The sequence below is a fragment of the Alligator mississippiensis genome, chromosome 6 (genome assembly GCF_030867095.1).
Source record: "Alligator mississippiensis isolate rAllMis1 chromosome 6, rAllMis1, whole genome shotgun sequence".
In the NCBI taxonomy this organism is placed as follows: Eukaryota; Metazoa; Chordata; order Crocodylia; family Alligatoridae; genus Alligator; species Alligator mississippiensis.
Window position 1 is genome coordinate 5,647,217 of NC_081829.1, and position 21,158 is coordinate 5,668,374.

The following is a 21,158-nucleotide window of genomic DNA, read 5'->3' on the forward strand; positions in this document are numbered from 1 at the left end:
AAGAGACGTGACACCTGGCGGGATGGCTGAGGGGAACCGGCAGGATTAGGATTTGCAGACGGGCAATGCTGGCATCCCAGGGAGCTGGTGCGACTCATGGGGCAGGCAGGGAGTTTGCAAGGCTGGCCCTGCAGCCAGGGAGCCATTGATGCTAAGTGGAAGTGAGGGTGCTTGGGCAGGTGGGATCCAAGGGAGTATTCAGCCCGTGGCAGGGGCTGAGGGGTGCAGCCAGCACCTGAAGGGTGGCGTGGGACGTGGGGCAGCACTGGGCACACCAGGAAGTGAGATACCACAAAATGGCTGACTTGTTTGGCACCAGTTCAACACATTGCTCCCAAGCACACAGCTGGAGCCAGGGGCCCCCCCCAGTGCTTTCCCACAATGCACTGCTGTACTCACCCCCTGGTAACCAGAGACCCCTAGGCACAGGGCTGTCTGGCCAGGCCAGATGTGCAGCAATGCTTTCCCACAATGCACTGTGGCACCCACCCCCTGGTAACCAGAGACCCCTAGGCACAGGGCTGTCTGGCCAGGCCAGATGTGCAGCAGTGCATTGTGGGAAAGCAGTAACAAGGGATGCCTGTGCAGGCAAAGAGCACGCCATGGAGGCAGGGGTCAACTGGTTCAGTCCTGTCTGCTTTGACTGCCTCTACCATGGGCATGGTACACTCCTATCTGACCCCCCTTCGCCATTCTTGTAGAATGGTACATCCCGATGTACCCAGACCCTCTCCTAAGAGAACCGTCCACCCCCCTTCTCCGGGATTGGTACAGTCCTGCCAGCCCGTTCCTTCCACGGCGTTTGCTCTCTGAATGGTACAGTCCAGGAAACCTCGCTGCCTACCTACCATGCTGCCCCCTGGCTCCTCCTTCCCTACCTTCTGATTGGTCGTCTCGAGAGCACAGGGCTAAAGCCCCTCCCCGATAGGTCGGCTGTCCCGCGGGGGCGGGGGGAGGTGGGTTGTGGGGTGCCTTGGCCCCTGGGGCAGGTTCGGTTGAGTCGCGAAGGGTCTGTCGCTGTCGGGAGGCAGGAAAATGGCGCTGACGCAGGGGACCAAGCGGAAAGTCTGTTATTACTATGATGGTGAGCGAGCGGGGTGCACGGGGCGGGGGGCAGCAGGAGGAGGGGCTGCAGGGGGCTGCCCTGGGGGGCACGGAGGGTGCTCCCTGGATGGTGGGGGGGAGGGGCGCCCCTTGGCTGCTGGGGGGGAGGGGCACCGAGGAGGGGCCCCTGGCTGGGGGGGAGGGGCGCTGAGGGGAGGGGGGGCCTGGTTGGTGGGGGGAGGGGCGCTGAGGGGAGGGGGGGCCTGGTTGGTGGGGGGAGGGGCGCTGAGGTGGCCCCTAGGGGGCGCCTGCCTGCATGGGGGAGCATCGAGGAGGGCTCTGGTGACACCTGGCTGAGGGGGGGACGACACTGAGCCGTGCCCTGTGGGGTGCCTGGCTAAGGGGGGCACTGAGGAACATCCTAGGGGGTGCCTGGCTGCAGGGGGGTGGTGTTGAGGGCACCTGGTAATGGGGGCAGGGGCACTGAGGAGGGCCCCAGCGGGGGCCTGGCTTGGGGGGGCCCTGAGGAGCTGTGTGGGCGAAGGGAGCCCTGAGGGGGTCCGAAGGAGCAGCCCCCATGGAGGCCTGCGGGTCTCTGAGGAAGGTGCCGCAGGAAGAGGAAGTGAAGCTCTTCACAACTCCTGGGTGTGCAAGGATGCATCGAGACAGCCTTTCCCTCCGCACCGGGGAGCTGCTGTGACACGGCTTGTGATTTAAGGCCTGGCAAAACTTGGCGGGACTGTAGATGTAGTGCGTGTGTGCAGGGATCCAGGCTTTGTGCTGCTCTGGGCATCCCGTGGGCCTTGCCCAGGTAATGGGCTGACCGAGGCAGTTGGCTCTTTCCCGCTGCGCTTGCAAAGGGAGGGATTGCAGTCGCTCTGCTGTGCACGTTCGCTACCGCACGGATGGCCGGGCTGTCTGCCAGCAGGGGGAGGTGTTTTGGGAGAGGTGCATCGATCTGCACAAAATGGATCACGTCGTCCTCCTATAGATGATAATGTTTTTAGTAGTGGAAGCTGGCTAAAAATAGCTGTTCTCGTTTGGTTTGCTTTGGGGCCAGAGGATGTTTTCAGTCATCATCCAGACTTGGTTGTCTAAATAAATTCATTCAGTATCTATTGGGGAATTTTCATCACTCTGGTGTAGTAACTTCCAGTACTAACTGCTGATGTTGTCAGGAGATCCATGCCTTTGACTTTTGCACAGCGTCCCATTGCCTGACGTCCCTCGGCACCCTAGTTATTAACCTACACCCTGCACCCCGTTGCTGTTTTCTCATGGTTTTTGTCCCATTGGCCTTGCTCTAGTCATTGAAGGGGGGCTGTTAGTTTCTGGTGGGCATAGGCCCACCATCAATATATAACAAATAGTTTTTACTTGAGGGGTGTTCTGCACAGGGTTCTCCCCATGCCCGTCTTGGTGCTGTGCATGGACCATAGGTCATTTGCAGTGATGCGATTCTGATTTCCTCACCCCGTCATTCTACTTTCCATCGCTCTGAGCAGCTCTGTCTGTGCACGTTTGATATTAAATCAGAATATTGGTGAGCTCCCAGTGCTGAAACTCGGATGAAAACTTCAGGGTCCCTGGAAATGCTGGTTTATGTTCCTTGCACTTGAGGAAACACTTCACCTACTTAAGTAATTCAGATATTGCATGAAAATGTCTGTGTCTGGAGATCCTTTTGTGTTTAGAAACATATAATTGGTCATCAGTGCATGAGCCTCTTTGATTATTAAGTGAGGAACTAGGAGGCCCTTCTGCAGTATGTGTGTTTCTTCCCTGCTCCCCAGCAAGATAACTAATGCGTGCTAGTTGTTTGCACACGAGGTAGCTAAGTGACAACTGTATTTGATGTTGCTAGTTTACCTCCTGGTAAAACTGGATAATTAACTATCAGTAGTTACCTTGTGGTAAAAACATTCCTTTTTATTGTCAGTTAACATGCAATTGAACATGCTTCAAGTCCATCTTATTTTAGGGCTCTTCCACACAGGGGAGCTAGTGTGGAATAATCTTGGGGTGAATTTAAATTGCAGTAGCCATTTTTTTTTTTTTTTTACTGCGTGCATGCATGCACTGGCCTTGCCCAAGTAGGCCACCTCATGTTCTGGCAGCAGATAACAGTGGCAACCATGAAAGCCTGTGCACACAGATGTGCTTCTGTGGCTCTTTGCAGCTCCACTCTGCAGCCCTGCCACCAGAGAGAGTGCAAGCACACCCTGGCAAGGCAAAAACTACGCAGCTGGCAGAAGGTGCTGGATTGTCTACATAGGCCTTCAGCTTGCTGCCAGGTGGAAGCAGAAGTCTTATTCCTTGGCAGAGGTGGAGTAAGTGCAAGCAAAAGGGAGAAATTGTGCCATCACAAGGGAGACTTGGTGTGAAAGTGCTTACATTTTTGCTTGCAGAACTTTGTAATGTAAACTAGACCTCTTATTTAAGGCTGATAGTGAGGAATAGCTACTGTGCTTTAAAGTCACACCCTAGAATTTTCCATGTTTAGTTCCTCTTTAAACAAATCCTTGAAACGGCAGATATGTCCACTGCTGTAAAAGGGAAATCTGGTAACTTAATTTTGTTTAGCAAAGTAAAAACCTCAAGATACGATCCTCAATTCAAAGCATTTACAATCGGTCTTCTGTATTTAATTGAGAGCCCAGGGCATAACTGTAACAAGTGGCTGTTTTCTCCTGGGCTCCTGTTCGTTTAGCAGTTAGATTGGGGCTTCACAAATATTCCCTAGGGAGACTCTTTAGCTTTTTCTCTGGTTACCTTTAAGCCTTTTTTATATTTAAAATTAACCCTACCTTTAACATGGGTGCTGTTGCCTCCATACAAGATTCTGTTGTAAGCAATGAGAACTGCAGTTTCACTCCAAATCATGTTAATCTCCAGTGGAGATTGTGTCATTCTTTGTCTATCCAGAGACTTGTATTGGTTCAAGTACACTAATGGCTGAAAGTGGGGTTAAATCCCAGCACAGGGAAAGCTTCATTCTCTGCTGGCTGTCAGGGCAGTGGAAGTTCCTCCTGAATGCTGGGGTATGTGATGAAATATTAGATACTCCCAACTGAGTCATCGCAGGCTAGATTGTTTCTACCATGGTTTTGAATTGTGAAACTAGTTGAACTTCGTTAGTGGTGCATATATATATATATATATATATATATATATATATATATATATATATACACATAAATCACCTACACAAATGGCATTAGGTGCATCAGCCCAATAAGGGATGTGATGCTGATGGGCCTTTGTGTATTTTAAGCAATAATAAAGGACAAAAATAATTGAGACTATAAAAAATTAGGACATTTTTCATCTTCAGAGTGCATAGCAGACTAAGTATCTTATTGTCCTCTCTCTTCTTATTATTCACCAGGGTAATGATGAATATCTGATTTTTCCATTAGGTATTTCCTAATGGTGAATTAGGGAAATATCACCATTTTATAGATTAGGAAACTTGGTACAAAGAAGATTTGTGATGTGTTTAGTGAGTCATTGTCTTAGCTGAAATTAAAAGTGCACGGTGCTGAACTGCTAGTCCTGCTCAGAAAAATACACGGTAAAGTTTCCCAGTGAAAATTGGCTCTTCTTCATATGTGGGATAGTTAAAATTGATACTCACCTTCTGGAAATGATTCTAGAAGTTTTGTAACTTTGAGAAGGATATCATTCAGGGGCATACTAAATGTAATGTGATGGGATCTTTCCTTGCAAGGTACAGCCTCAGTTAATCAGACATCTGTGATCTGCTGCAGGGTCGTGTTCTTTATTATCAGTGTAAATTCTTAGATTGTCCAAGGCCTCGGTTAACCTGACTGTGATAACCAAAGTTGCTGTGAATCTAGAGAAGGATGTATGTGCATGAGATAGGAAGGGGAGCCCTTACAGACAGTCAAATTGTGGCACTAGAAAATGACAGGAAATATAGGTCAGCTGCAACTAAACAGCAGGTGGTTTCTGTCACTTTTCTCTGCAGTGATACTGCTTGAAGGACTTTCTTTCCACTGTAACCAAATACTTCTTGTTCTCAGGGGACGTTGGAAACTACTATTATGGCCAGGGCCATCCAATGAAGCCCCACAGGATCCGAATGACCCATAACCTCCTGCTGAACTATGGCCTTTACAGAAAAATGGAGATCTATGTAAGTATGAGTCTGGCCACTAAATGAGAAGAACAGTGCACGTGAGGAGGGTGGGAGGTTTACTTAGTCTGCCAAGCTGTCACTTTTAATGCAGAAGTAAAGGGTCTCTGCAGACTCTTACACACTTCTTGGGAACTTCTCGGAGAGAAGAACATGGTTAAAGAAAGAAAATTGTGAGGATTGAGTGCAGTGTGAAGACCATTCAGAGACAGGCATTTTCACTTACAGCTTTTGTAGTTTGTTTGGGATATCTTCTGTCCATGCATGTGATAAATTTCAGTCTTCCTTAGTGACTCTTAATTCCCCTTGGGAAACAGGATTATATTTCCTTTTAGTACTGCTGGTTTGGGTCCTGGTTTAGGTAATCTTGAGTTTAAATTTAGGATTGGTTGTGGGAATGGGAAAGGAAGAAAGACTGAATTACAAATAAATTTTGCTGTTTTGTCTGTTACAGCGTCCCCACAAAGCGAATGCTGAAGAAATGACCAAGTACCATAGTGATGACTACATTAAATTTCTGAGATCTATACGCCCAGATAATATGTCTGAGTACAGCAAGCAGATGCAAAGATGTAAGCTATTCATGTGATGCTATTCTTCTAATAGGAAGAGCCATCTCTGGGATGCTAGGGACTCGTAACCGAACTGGAGAGTATAGCAAGGATCCTATGAAACTTTTCTTTCTCCTGCTTTAAGTTCACTTGACAAATTATACTTTTTTTAAATGAGTTTGTCACTAGATTAACTGCTAAAACTTCTAATACAAAGTCCTCCCAGTGTGGTTAGTCCCTGATTTCTGATCTTGTTTCTTGTAGAAGCTCTTTCAAATTATTTTCTGCCTTTAAAAATGTCCAGATTTCTCCACTGATGTGCTACCAGTATTTTGCATAAGCAGCCAACTTTAACAGGGAGGTATAAGAGGGGAAAAAAGGTTGTTTTTCAAACTTAGGAATTTTGATCCTCTACAGCATGACACAAAGCTAGATGGTAAGTGCTGAAGAGTCACTGTTTACCTGCTGAGGTTTGTGCTGAAATCTGTGGGTCTGCATAATGTTTCAGCAGTCTTGAAATGCCAGTATCGCTAATTCCTATTGCAGCAGGGAGCATCTTGTAGGTAACTTAATTGCGGTAAGGAATAGAAATCCATGGCAGTCATCTTTTCCTGCACAAAAGTGCAGAACGTTTTATAAGTCAGCATCAAAAAGCCTTTATAAACCTTACTCCTTAAATTCAGGACTTTGCAGTTTGCCCATTCTAATTCAGATCCAGATCCTGCAAGCTCTTGGTGTGCTGAAGTCTGTTTTGAACCTAGTGCTGGTTCTGTGGTGGGGAGATGACCAGGACCAGGCAGAAGTACTGGAAGTGGATGTGAAAGTACTGGATGGTGATGATTTGAGTTGGTCTGTTGGACTGTAGCTTCTGTGTTCTGTAGGTCAGACTTAATGGTCCCTTTAAGCCTCTGAAATCTGTCAGTTGGAGAATATATTGTTTTGTGTCTAGAAAACTCTTTTGGTAGCTGTAGTTCTAAAAACTTATAATTTTTTCGGACTGCAGTTCTGTCCTAACTTTATTCACGGATTAACATGGAATGAGCTATATAACTTCTGGCTGGTCTTGACAAATACAAATGCCAGGAGGATAGTTGGATGGTGTTGCCATCATGTACATTATTTCTCAAAATCTGTAACATTGTTTCATAGGTTTTGTTTTTATGAAATGCATGTGATCATCTGTTGACTCTCTGGAAGAGTTGTATTCTAGAGAAGATTATATACACTTCCAATAGTACTGTGAGTGAAATGCATACAGGGCTCTGGCAACAGAGTTTAACAACTAAAGGAATGAGTAATGGGTGCCACAAGTACAGTGTACAGAAGGGTTTCATAGGATAAGTAATAGGCCTTGTTATACCAAAGTGCCTGCTTACACCAACCAAGCTGTTTACCCTGAGACTGGAATGGTTCATCAATACCCAGGCTAGTCTCCCTTTGGTAAATTCAGCATTTTCAGTACTGTATTTCCACAAAAGGGTTTCACTTTAAAGCAATTACAACAAATATTTTTAAATAGCTGTGGGTGTGAGATAAAAGTAAAGCCATTCATAAATTAATCCTAATGGTTCCCCCCCTTCCCCCCCCCCCCCCAAAGTGATTGTCAAATATCAGCTGCTGTCTAACCACAGAATTAATCCAGTAAGCCTAAAGTAGAGATGAAAGCAGAAGGTGGTGGGACTGCACTTTCCATGTTCAGGGGTGGTCCCCAGTGAAAAGCCTAGCCACTTTGCTGTTCTTAGCTGTTGGGAAGGAAGGTTCTGGGTTTTCTAGAAAGATGATTCCATCTTTCATATTGGACTCTTGACTACAGGATAACTGAAATATGAAGATCTCTGCCCCTGTAGCTGTTTTCTCTTATTCCTTTCTTTCTTTCTGTCTCTTTCCCACTTCAGAGTCTCTAAGGGGATTGGTCTACTCTGCTAAATTCCCCACCTAAACCTCCTGGCTTCTTTGAAGGCTGAGGTGGGATAAGAGATCCATGTAAATTAATGGTTCTGTTATGGGCGACTGCATATGTAGATGCAAACATTTTTGCCAAGCAGCAGCTGAGCGAGACTCTCAAAAATTGTCATTTTTTTTGCTGTTGTCTATGAGGTTCTAAATGGCAGCAGTGACTATGAGCAGTATTTTTACTCTCACTCTGTGCCCTGGCACTGTCTGAAGGACTCAGGAAGTTTATTCTGTAACCATAAGGACAAAAGATTTAATTTGTTGCAATTTGAAAGCCTATAGTCTGTAGAAAATTATGACTTAAGTCTTCTTCATCAGCAGGGAAAAGCTTACAACCACCTCTTGGAGTGAATTATTTCAGCCCTGCTACTTGCCATTCCCTACTGAAATAGTTGGCAAAGCTGGAGCATTCAAAAATATAAGAACATAAGGAATGCCGTACTGAGTCAGGCCAGTGGTCCATCTAGTTCAGGCTCCTTCCTTGATGCCGTAGTTATTAACATTTGAACTGCACTCCTGTTTCTGTTTTATTGTCCTTTGTCTCAAAAATTAATTTGTTATACATATAGTGGCCTCCCTCCAACCATTGAAAGAGTATTGTAGCCTCTGGTTGGCTTGGGTCCACTGCCAACGTATAACCAACAGACCTGTCTCCGACAGTAGCTGTAGTAGATGCTGTGAAGGGAGAATATATGAACAGGGCATGTCTGGAGTGATCCATCCCTTGTCACACCCTGTCTGACCTCCACCGTCTTTGGTTCAAGGATGTCAGAGGGTACATCTCTGACTTTTGCTTAATAACTATTAATAGACCTGTCTTCCATAAATTTGTCTAATCCCTTTTTGACCCTGGCTTTCTTATCTGTCTCTACAATGTCTGGTGGCAGCAAGTTTCACAAGTTTAGTTAGAAGCTGATAAATAAAAAAAACTTCCTCTTCTTTGTGTTAAACTTGTCTCCTGTTAATTTTGGTGGGTGCACCATAGTTCTTGTATTCTGGGACTTTGTGAACAACAGTTCCCTGTTCACTTTGTCCACATCCTGCATGATTTTATGGATTTCCATCACATCTCCCCTCAGTCCTCTTTCCAAACTGAAGAGGCTGTTGCTCTAAGGGCAGTGAGCTGAGTGAGGGTTACAACAACTGACAACTAAGACAATAAAGTCTTCAGTGAAGGATGGATTGCCTGAATATTTAATTACATCTGTTAGATTTATTTGTTTCTAAAGTATTTGATTCTAAGTGCACTCAAGTCCTTAACTTAGACTTGCAGCATAATCTTTGCATTTTTTGTGTAGACTTATCCTATTAACACTACCTCTGTTTCTTTTTTTTCAAGTCAACGTTGGGGAAGATTGCCCCGTGTTTGATGGATTGTTTGAGTTTTGTCAGCTGTCTGCAGGAGGATCTGTCGGTAAGCTGTGTTTGTTTTAGGAGGATGTATATAATATGCAACTAAAAACCAATCTTTCAGATTCCTTAGAATAATTAGGCTGATACTTTACAATCATTCTCCAGCCTTGAGGCATTTGAATTGGGTTAGTGATTTGTTAGTGATTGAGAACTAAGACGCAGGGGTAGCAGTGGACGTAGCCTTTCTGGACTTCAGGAAGGCCTTCAATACTGTCTCTCACCCCATTCTCATTAAAAAACTAGGGGACTGTGGCGTTGACACCTACACAGTCAAATGGGTCGCTAGCTGGCTGGAGGGCCGCACCCAGAGAGTGGTGGTGGACGGGTCATTTTTGACCTGGGGGGATGTGGGCAGTGGGGTCCCCCAAGGCTCGGTCCTCGGACCCGCACTGTTCAACATCTTCATCAGTGACTTGGACGAGGGGGCAAAAAGCACCCTATTCAAATTTGCTGATGACACTAAGATGTGGGGGGATGTGGGCATGCTAGAAGGGAGGAGTAGGCTGCAATTGGACCTAGACAGGTTACAGGGGTGGGCAGATGAGAACAGGATAGGTTTCAACACTGACAAGTGCAAGGTGCTGCACCTGGGGACGTAGTCAGGAAGGCCAACTGCACCTTGTCATGCATCCACAGATGCGTCTCAAGCAGGTCCAAGGAGGTGATCCTCCCACTCTATGCGGCACTGGTCAGGCCACAGTTGGAGTACTGCATCCAGTTCTGGGCACCGCACTTCAGGAGGGATGTGGACAGCATTGAGAGGGTCCAGAGAAGGGCCACCCGCATGATCAGGGGGCAGCAGGGCAGGCCCTACGAGGAGAGGCTAAGGGACCTGAACCTGTTCAGCCTCCACAAGAGAAGGCTGAGAGGGGGATCTAGCGGCCTGTTACAAACTAATCAGGGGGGACCAGCAGGCATTGGGGGAGTTCGTGTTCCCCTGAGCACTACCAGGAGTGACTAGAAATAACGGTCATAAGCTAGTAAAGGGTAGATTTAGACTAGACATCAGGAGGCACTACTTCACAGTCAGGGTGGCTAGGACCTGGAACCAACTTCAAGAGAAGTGGTGCTGGCTCCTACCCTGGGGGTCTTTAAGAGGAGGCTAGATGAACACCTTGCTGGGGTCGTTTGACCCCAGTGCTCTTTCCTGCCATGGCAGGGGGTCGGACTTGATGATCTGTCAAGGTCCCTTCTGACCCTACCAACCATGAAACTATAAGAATACTGTTATGTCCAGGGATAAGGTCCAACGCACATTGTTAAGCATATGATCCATAATTCAAGGGTCACTTCAGTGGAAATGCTGGAGAATCTCTGTGCGTAGAATCATAATGCTGAGAGTTGCATCCTTTCCAGAAAGCTGGGACTTTTTATAAAGATACCTTGTTTTAGTTTGAATAAAAAAAAAAAAAGCATTTTCAGTACTGTATTACTGAGAAGCTGTTTTACTGTACAGTTTCCTAAACTTTCTGGATGCCATCTTCACACCATCTCTCATTCTTTAGAGTCTCAGACCAGCAGAGACTCCCTGTGCCTGAAGAAGGGTGACTGCGCCTGAAAGCTTGCTAAGAACTTTTTTCCAACTACTCAGTTGATCCAATAAAAGATATTACATCTACTCAGAGAACCTTGCCTGCCTATATCTTCACACCATAAACTTCTAGGAATTCTTATTTCCTGTAAAACATTTTTTTTTATCTGCTGTGTATAATACTTCTAAAGTGCCTGTCCCAGTCCTACCAAAAGATTAATTTCTGCAGATCCTTAGAGCCGTGAAAAGTTCCCTGGAGTCAGTGGAAGTGTGGGAGGCAGAAATCTCTTTGCTTGTATTCAAAAGATTACAAATTGAGTTGTGCTAGAGAAAACCTTCAATTAAAGGTTCTTTTTAGAAACCAGTAAATCCAGACTGTGCTTGAACTGTGAACAAGGTTAACAAGGTCTAGAGAACTTTGGGTCTGCTTTCAAACCAAACCCCGTTTATACTAGGAATTACAAGTGAGAGAGGTGCAGATCTTATGCTTCATAAAAGAAAGCATGGTCTGAAAATCTGGACCCTTCCCAGTGCCTCTACAGCACATTGTAATCTCTCTTCTGCAGAGAAAATAATAAGCCTTCAGCTTTGATTTTCTTGTTTCCCATTGGTCTGTAGGAAAAACATGGTGTTTAAACCTCTTAAGTATTTGAACTAGATGTTACAATAACATAGGGATACAGACCCATGATCAAGAAGGGCCTGTTGCCTCTGTTCTCAATGGTCTTTGTTGTCCTTCATGCTAATGTTTTGCATTTCTTCCTACAGCCAGTGCTGTGAAGCTGAACAAACAGCAAACAGATATTGCTGTGAATTGGGCAGGAGGCCTTCACCATGCTAAGAAGTCAGAGGCTTCTGGTTTCTGTTATGTCAATGATATAGTCTTAGCCATCTTGGAACTGCTAAAGTACGTGTGATACTTCTTATCCCTTTTGTCTGTCTGTTCTGCTGCGGTTTCTTTGGGCTTTAGCATTATTTTTCCACTTGGCTCATTTCTGTTGCCTTGTTAGCTGTGTATATTCTGGGAAGGGCTTATTCAGGTGTCTTCAGAGACGTGATGCCTTATTTTCAGCCAGAGTCGTCGTAATTATGGTATGTTGCAGTAGGGAAGAGTCCTGGACCACTCTGATATTACTATTGGGTGCTTCTTCCACAAAAGTGGCACTCCTGTAACTTGTGTCCTCCTTGTTACAACTGACACCTTCTGGCTCCAAGCAGCTTTAAAAAAGAGGCTTGGGTGTGAAACACACAGTCCATTGGTTGAGTCTGAGTAAATGGAGTTGACTATTCCTTCAAATATCAATTGCAGCAGCAAAAGCCACTTTCTGCGTTTGTTTTGTTTTTTTTTTTGGTTCTGTTCTGCTGTCATCTGGTTCCAGGTGCTACTTCAAGCTCCAGATCTCTTGCTTTGAGACTCCAGAGAGACAGCAAGCTGGCATTGGTACGGCCTGGGGATTAGCACTGAGTTGTTTGCTGTCCTCTGATTTTGCTCTGGTGAAGGCTGTTTCTATTCAGAAGAAATGCAGCTTTTTCATTCCCTTCTGATCCTAGGTACCACCAGAGAGTGCTGTATATTGACATTGATATTCACCATGGAGATGGTGTGGAGGAGGCCTTTTATACCACAGACCGTGTCATGACAGTATCCTTCCATAAATATGGAGAATACTTCCCAGGAACAGGGGACCTGCGGGTGAGAATTAATGCTTTGCAGAAGCTTCCCTGGCATTTGAGTTGTTTTGTCTATTCACTAATTTCACTAAAAACACTATTTTCCTTGTTTGCTTTTTAAATATGTTGTCCCCAGATGGCAGCTTATGTTAACTGGAAATATGTATGTGAGACAACTGGCTTTGTTCTTAGAAGGGATGCTTTGTCCCTATGATCATTTCTGTTGCCTAGTTAGCTGTGTATCACGTTGTCCTTGTGATTGATTATGCAGTAATGGTGCTTGGGCAGCAGTTATGCTACAGCTTTGTAGTTTGATTATGCTCAGAAAAGAGACTCTCTGAGCATGGTATCTTGGTGTCCCTACTTTTTTCTTTTCTTTTTCTATAGACCCAGAGTGACATGCAGGGCTTCTAGCATCCTGTGCATCTCTTGTCACAGCAGAATGCTTTTGCTGTGGATTCCTGGAATTGAACTTCTCATGACAGCAAAGTGCATTCAGCAGAGAGTCTTTGCTTGTGGACTCTCTAAGAATTTGCCATAATCTAGTAACTGGGTCTCAATGTAAGGCTCATCTGCTTGGACTCTTTTAAATTAACCCTTCAATAAAACCCAAGGTCTATATAACTTGCGCATCAAACTTATTGACTCCAAGCTGAATATTTGACTTGATGCTAAGGCACTGGGCATCAGCCGTATAATAGAATACCAAGATGCTGTGTTACTCCCTTTCCTGATTGTAGCCTCATGTTGCTTTCCATGGTAAGATTAATGAGCTGAGTGTTGTGGGCCAAATGCATCCACTTAAGCCAGGACTGCATCTTTGTTGCAGTCAGCAGACCCCATCCTCTTATGCCAAGACAGAATTTGTCACCAAGTGTCTTGGCTTGGATTCTGAAAACCCTGGTGGAATCTCAGACTTCCTTTTTTCAAGTTGGCATATGGTGTGTGTATTGGGGTTTGGTCTCTGGTGACACTTTGATCTTTCCTGTTGTTCACTCTATTAGGATATTGGTGCAGGCAAAGGCAAATATTATGCTGTCAACTATCCCCTCCGGGACGGGATTGACGATGAGTCCTATGAGGCAATATTTAAGCCGGTAAGCCTCTTTCCTGAGTAAAGTCTTTGTGGGGTGATGCTTTGTAATGTCACGTATTGATGACGAGGGGAGACAGTCCTGTACTGTAAGAGTCTCTAGAGTTCTATTTTTGCCAAGTGGTTGTGGTCACTCATTAGCATATTTTTATATGCAAGACCTGATGTTGCCTGCATGGGGTGGAGATTGACGGCTTCTAAAATGCTGGGGATATCTCCATGTCAGCAGCTGACATGGTTTTTGTGTTGCTGTGACATTGTCTCTTGGGAGGGTGTAACAATGGATTTCTTGTCCAGGTGATATCTAAAGTGATGGAGACGTTCCAGCCCAGCGCAGTTGCCCTGCAGTGTGGATCAGATTCTCTGTCAGGGGACAGGTTGGGCTGTTTTAATCTGACCATCAAAGGTAAGATACTCTGTTTCTAAAACTGATCTTAAGGAAAGGTCAGACATGTAAAGTACAGTATCTGCTGGCACTTGCGTGACTGATATAATCAGACTGCATTGGAAAGCTTGCTGTCCCTCACCTCATGAGGCTATTTCCTGTTTCATATGCTGCAGGTCATGCCAAGTGTGTGGAGTTCGTAAAGAGTTTTAATTTGCCCATGCTGATGTTAGGAGGAGGTGGCTACACGATCCGCAATGTGGCTAGATGCTGGACCTACGAGACGGCTGTAGCTTTGGACACTGAAATTCCAAATGGTAAGACTGGTGATTGTCTTGTAGCAGAGATCGGGGAAACTCAGTTGCTATGAGCAGGTGTGGGAGATCTGTAAAACAGCCCAAGACATTTCACTAGCTGCAAACTCCTGCTGTGAAAGTCTTTTCTGACTCTGAACTGCTGCTGCTTGTTTACATGTTCTATTCTAGTTCTCCTCTACAGAACAAAATACCCAGTGCCATGTCACTGAAATGAGTGGGTCTTCCACTGAAATCTGTTGTGAGCACTTCACAGAGTTAAAACTGCTAAATAAGGTTTTGGTTCCACTGTTCCCAAAGTTGTATATTTTAAGCATCACAGTTCCTCCCAAAGCAAGTGTTTTGTGTTTTTTCTATTGCCTACAAGTGTAGGTGGGGTTTGAATAGTTCCTGGATCTGTATTGAAATATCAATATATCTCCTGGTTTTAATCCCTATACAGAGCTTCCGTATAATGACTATTTCGAATACTTTGGACCAGACTTTAAACTCCACATCAGTCCTTCAAATATGACCAATCAGAACACCAATGAGTATCTTGAGAAGATTAAGTAAGTGCTTGTATCTGCGATCCACATTGATTCCATTACACTCGGAGCTTGTTTCTGTGAGCGACTGTTCTTATGCAGGCTGTTCTTATCTGCTCTGGTTGTAGGCAGCGTCTCTTTGAGAATTTACGTATGCTTCCTCATGCCCCTGGCGTCCAGATGCAGCCAATTCCTGAGGATGCTGTTCAGGAAGATAGTGGAGATGAAGATGAAGAAGATCCTGACAAACGCATTTCAAGTAGGTGTCTGCCTGTAGGTATGAGCTGGCTTGTCTGATTGTTAAGTCAGGCTGCTCTAAACTGAATGGGATTAGAGAGGTCATAACAAGTACAGTCTTTGGGTTGAACCATAATATTTATAAAAGAAATGCGTGACTTACCCTGACCTTTATCTTTCTGTTTGAGTAGTTTAATTGTGCTCCTTTTGTTTGATGACAAATCCAACAAGTATGCAGTGGTAGGAGGTATCCCCTCCATTGGAGGAGAGGTACTGCTGCCAGATAATTTTCACAATGAATGCATCTCGATTTTAATATTAGAGTTCAGACAATGCCAGTGCCTTATATATGGTGAACAGCTGTGACAAGCTACTTGCAGTTGGAGTCTAGAATTTTGGTGGATAATATCTTTTATTGGACCAGCTGCATGATTGGAATAGAGAAGCTTTGAGCTATCATGGTACCGGTACCCTTCCTTGGATCTCTGGAAGAGCAGCAGGTGGAATGTCACATTCTGATTTGAGAAGTTGCCAATTAAGAATGAAATTGCCATCTTGTATATCCTGACAATCTAATGTCCTTTGTACCTGGTAGTCATATTTTTCTCATCGTAAAAGTTAGTTAACCTGCTCCTTTTGGCAGGTCTAGTCATCCTGCTGTAAACCTCATCCAAAGCCTGTCGGTTGGTTCTCATCCTGTTGCTGGCAGATGGAAATGATTGGCATAAGCTGTGACACTGGTAGTCATGTTATTGTTAAGTTTCTTGGCATGGCAGAGCATTCCACACATGTGTGTATCCATAAATATGTGTAATGCTTTGCAGTCCCTGAGCTCTAGCCTGTTCGATGTAGCTTCTGCCTCTTTGTTCTCAGTCCGCAATTCTGATAAGAGAATAGCCTGTGATGAAGAATTCTCAGATTCTGAAGATGAAGGAGAAGGTGGTCGCAAAAATGTTGCCAACTATAAGAAAGCCAAGCGTGCAAAAACAGAAGAGGATAAAGAGGAGGAGGAGAAAAAAGGTAGGCATAATATGGAAACTCTCAGTATATTGGGCCTCTTTGGGGTTGCCAGGCCGGCCGTCTGTGACAGGAACGTACCAGGGGAGCAACATTTCACTTTCCATCACAGGATTCTGTTCCTGTGATTTGCTTTTTATAAGTTTCCCCCAGTTCTTGATGGGTTGAGTTTTAGGGTGTGGGGGTATACGTGGTGACATCCTTATTGGTTTCACTGGGAATATTAAGAGTTGCTAGAGGCGGACCTGGCTTCATGGGAAACTCGCAGCAAATAGAAAGTCATCACAACAAACTCCAGTGACTTGCAAGATAGGCTGGTGTGTGGTCCATGAGTGCCCAGTTTTTCCAAGGCTGGAGAAATTGGTTTTTTTTTTTTTCTGAGGGGAAGAAAACTCTTTATTTGCGTTTACAAAGGTTAACTGTGGTGTAGCAAATTAAAGTGTACCCTTGCCTCAGCGTCTTGCTCATCACTATGAGAATAAGGCATTACTTAAGTTTTGAGACAGTGTCCTTAAGCACTTCTTTGCCATTGCTGTCGCTATTCTGGTACAGCAGTTTTAGTGACAAATAATCATCACCTTTGCTAAAACTTTGACATGAGATTTTTAAGATTGGGAGGGGGGAGAAAATGCACGTGTGAATATGACCATCCTAGTTTTCCTGTTTCCTTGAGGAAAGAGGCTCTGTGACTCTAAACTCCTTGAAAATACCACCTATTCTCAGGTGTCTGCCCCAGTTCCCATTCCAGTGGTGCGTTGAAATAACGTTTTCCTAGAATGTCTTTCATTGAGAAGGCACTGGTAACACTTTTCATTGACATCATGGGGGTGATTCTCTGAACTTTTTTAACAGGCCACATGTCAGTAAATGCAGCCTGAGTCGCAAAAAAATGAATGACATAACAATTGCTGCAGCCTTCAAAACAGCTACCTGAAGGTTACAATCGTGAGCGTCTTGTGATCTGGTATAATATAAAATAAGTTACCAGTCTGGTAAAGTCTGTATCCTTTGGTACTGTCTGCTTCTTTACTGGTCTTTTAATTTATTTTGTTTCTGGGACAACTCCTATATTCACAAAAAATCCTGGTGACTAATTGAAGGCCAGTTAAAGACCCAGTTTCAAGGATACAGAAGTGGCTAAAAGCAGGTTAATGACCAATACCGTGACTTCATGTGGCATGCTTGGTCCCTTTCTTAAACTGGACCTGGCTGTTTCCAAACTTTGTCACCCACAAGCAGATTATCTGCTGCTATTTGGATTCTCTTTTCTGCTGTAACTTTGAAAGTGATTTCCTCACCAGTGATTTTTTTTTTTTTTTTTCCTGCAGTCAGAGCTTCTGACTGTTGTCCTTTTTGACCTGCTGGGCTGATGCCTGGTTGGTGTCTCCCTGCCACTTTGTTATGTGGAATTTCTCTTTCCTAGATGAGAAAGAAGAGGAGAAAACAAAAGAGGAGAAAGCAGAACCTAAAGGGTGAGATCCATTTGTCTGAATAGTAGTGAAACTGCCATGTTTGTACTTGTGCCTTTCTCTTCCCCATTTTGGGTTGCAGCATGACTTAATGGTTAGAGAAGGGTCATGGGAGCTGGGCTGGATGGAACCAATACCATTACTTTGTCAAAAGTTCCCTGTGAGGTTGTTTTTCTATCTTACCTGTTTGTAAAAGACAGTACCAGATTCATTTTGGAACTAGCACTTTGAGATCCTTAGATGAGAAGTGTTAGATAAATATGAAATAATTTTTTAAGCAATGGTTTTAAAACTCAAGTGGATGTATGTGTAAGATAGAGACAGGCATTAGAGCATGATAAGCTTCTTAGGACAGGACCTATGGGTGAAAGCTTTTAGTATGTTGCTATAGCTTGTTTTTAGTCCCAATTGCTTGTTTAACCTACCCTCTCCATTCTTGATTCTACAGGGTAAAGGAAGAGACTAAATCAGCCTAAGATGACTGCAGCTGGACAATACCTGTCAGTACATAGTTATCATAGGTTAGCTTTTCTGGTTGCCTCCCATTCCATAGGATTTATATTTTATATATGTTTCTGTATATATTTCTATATAAATATATAAATGACTTAAGAACTGTAAATTATTCCTTGCTGCACTCCGCTGAGAGCAGACAGGGAGGATTCTGCGGAGTAGACAGACCTGCACTGCCCAAAACTGGCAACTGGGAAGTTTTGCTCTTGCCTTCCACTGCCTCCTTGGTGTGTGTTTTGAAAAATCACTTTCCTTCCCTTACAGTTTCTTTTGAGAGAAGTCTTCTGGAGAATAATAATTTAAGTAGAAGTAGTATCTGAATTTCAGGTTGGGTGGAAATATGGCCATGAAACTTTGTGGGAGATTTTGAATTCCCAAACTACACCTGTGAGAGAGTGCTCTGTAGAGCCCATCTGACTTTTGCCATGGCAAGTAACTGCAAGCTGGTGCCACTTCTCAGGGTCAAATAGTGCAGTTCTTGAAAAGAGTTGGCTACCTACCTGCAGCAAATTTTGTTGAAGGAGTTGAAGCAGCTTAAAAGTAAATCTGTAAAGCTCTCTGGTGCATCAGCTCAAGAGCCTTACTGGTACAGATCTGGAGAGTCCAGAACGAAAATCACCTTAGCATGTTAAGATTTTTTTTTTTTTCCAAGTGGATACTTCCAAGTCAAGTTAGTGTGGCAGCATTATGCATCTTAAATGAGAGGAGGGCTCTAAAGAACACTTTAATTTCTTTTACCTAAATCCTTATATGTGGAGGAAATGTTACTGTCCCTTGCTCTCCTGCTTACGTCTCTCTGCTCTTTTTCCCATTCAGCTACACATGCACATATAAGATGCATTCTGAGTGGTGAATGTTGGCTGAAACCACTATAGAAATTCCCATGTCATCCAAACCAAATTTGAACAGAGCCTGCCTGAAGCCTCTCCTCAGTGTTGCCACTCACTGAAATTTCTCACCTGCTGTGAAGCACAAATGATTTTTTTAAATTGGACCTTTCTCCTTGCTGTCTTGGCCAATAACTTTGGAGAACCCTTTGAATCTGCAGTCTGGAGCTACTGTTTTTGTAATAGAACAGCAGATAGGGCTTTGTATCTCTTTTCACTTTTCTACCCCCTCCCCCCCAGGGTTTCTTGAGCACAGCACTGGTCTTTACCTCATATCTCACTAATTACAACTGATCATTGGATGAGCTTTCTGTGAAATGCTTCACTGAGCTCCAGTCGTGCAGAAGTTTTGCAGACAGTTTTGACTCCTTTTCTCAGGGGGATACCTCTGTCCACAAGAGGATCTGTACCTCCCACAGAGCGCTGCTGATAGTTTCAACTCTTAATGATGCTGCTAACTTAACACAGGTTATTTTTTAAATGTTTTATTTTTTTAAGTACTTTTTTTTTTTCCCCCCTTTCCACCGTGAGTTTTTAGTCTCTTGAATCGGAGTGATGTGCAGCTTCTCCTGCTCTTCAGTGTTTGTATGCAAAGTGAGAGAGATCAGTGTATCTGTGTGTCTGGGAGAAAAATATGTTGTGGTTTTTTTAAAGATGCTTTTATTTTGAATTTTGAAAATCTTTGTAATAAAACTGGTACATTTCTATATTGGCGTGAATTTACCCTTTTGCGGCGAGAAGTAGTATGAGAAGAGGGAATCTGTTCTGTTTTTACTCTTGAAAAATAGTGGAGTAAATCACTAGTGACAAGTTTAATAGATCACTGTTAAGAAATGGAAATTAGAGGCTTTTGACTAGATTGTTTATGCTTTTAACACATTCTCCACCTCAATCTTTTAAGGGCAAATGGAAGCTCTGGCTTCAGCTTGTTCACTAAAGCTTGTAGCATGCTGAACTTCCTGTGACCTGCACTTAACATAGCCCTACTTTTTGCTCCTTTTCCCCTTCACTGATGGTCTGGCACTTTTTATATGTGGCCTTTACCCAGTTACTTGTTTCTTCCAAATTAAAAATTCTCTTCCCCTCACTTCTGCAGAAAAGCTAGTTTGGGATGCCATTGCCTTTTCTGCTTTCTTCCCTTTGCGTTCTATGTTAAAGACAAGGCATTTCTTCTCTGGTCCCTTTAAACAGGAAATCACAGCTGTGCTTTTATCTAGCTGTATCCTCACTACTGCTGGAGTTTGCAACTTTTTTTGGATTTCTTCTACAGGAGTGGGAGGAGATGAAGTCCAGCTTGTTTATAAAGTTGTTTTAAGTACTTCAGGAAGCAGACTGAAGCTAAGTGAGCGTCTTTTAATTCCAGCTTCTCTTGGCATGGTCTGAAGTAGGGGAAAGAATGGCATGGAAACACTTCCTGGCTTAAGTCAATGATGATCATACAGTACAGTTAAGGAATGCAAGCATCTTGGAAAACCCTTTTTTAGGTTAACTGAAGTTGGCTTCTGTGCCAGCGTGTGAACCAAATTCTCAGATAGATACCTTTTATCTCTGCCTTTGGCTGTGGCTTGATTACAGTTCAGGATCAGATACACGAGCTACTTTTCTTCAAGACACAAAAAAATGCGAGTGTATGAATAAAGCTTACTCTCATCAGCCTGCCAGACCATGTCTCCCTCCCTCGGGTTCAGTCTTACTTAAAATGGCTACCATACTGCAATATCTAGTTAGCCCTATAGGAGTAGTTCGTGGTTGCACATGTAAGTGACATGTACTTGCCTAGTTCTCAACTGGACTAGGGCAACTGCACAGACATTTAACAAGTCTTATAAACTTAGTGTTGAAGAAACAGGTGTTGTGACAGAATCATATGTAATGTAGGTGAACACTGGGGGAGGGCATCTTTTGTCTGCTCTGTCTACTCTGAAATAGAAGGAAGGATACTTATTCATTCATTGTCTACTGCTGGAAGACCAGATGGCTTTAATAGCCAATATTAATAGGAGGTGGAGGGTAGGTAATTAGGAAACAAAGCATTTCTGAAAATACTGAAGCTATGTAGTACCAAATATAGGAGTAGATACAGTCTTGCAGACAACAGTCCATCTTGACAGAAAAACTGGAGTCCATGGTTCCCTGTCAAGTAATTAGGGCTAGATATCTTCCCCCTGGATGCAGTTTCTCTGTGAGAGGGTGGCCTAGTCAGCCAAAACAGGCAAGATTTTAAATCCATGACAGCTTTCAAAAGCGAGCCACAGAGCAACAATGGTCATTGACTCTTGTTCTAGACTTATTTGTGAGCAGCAGCTTTTAATGAGGTTGTAGCTTAAAGGTAAATGCACTCAATGTACTGCTTATGACCTCCTTTTCTCATAGACTGCCTGCTGCTGGAGAACA

The 21,158-nt window shown here is 44.0% G+C and overlaps 1 protein-coding gene across 1 annotated transcript; it reads left to right on the plus strand.

Moving 5' to 3' along the window:
* The first annotated feature begins 964 nt into the window (after positions 1-964).
* Positions 965-19,471, plus strand: HDAC1 (histone deacetylase 1). The gene is made up of 14 exons (XM_019498856.2): positions 965-1,084; positions 5,091-5,203; positions 5,658-5,775; positions 9,047-9,121; positions 11,420-11,558; positions 12,203-12,344; positions 13,327-13,419; positions 13,713-13,821; positions 13,977-14,117; positions 14,557-14,665; positions 14,770-14,900; positions 15,752-15,898; positions 17,319-17,367; positions 17,813-19,471. The coding sequence occupies exons 1-14, from the start codon at positions 1,036-1,038 to the stop codon at positions 17,838-17,840; spliced, it is 1,443 nt and encodes a 480-aa protein (XP_019354401.1). The 5' UTR covers positions 965-1,035; the 3' UTR covers positions 17,841-19,471.
* The last annotated feature ends 1,687 nt before the right edge of the window (positions 19,472-21,158 follow it).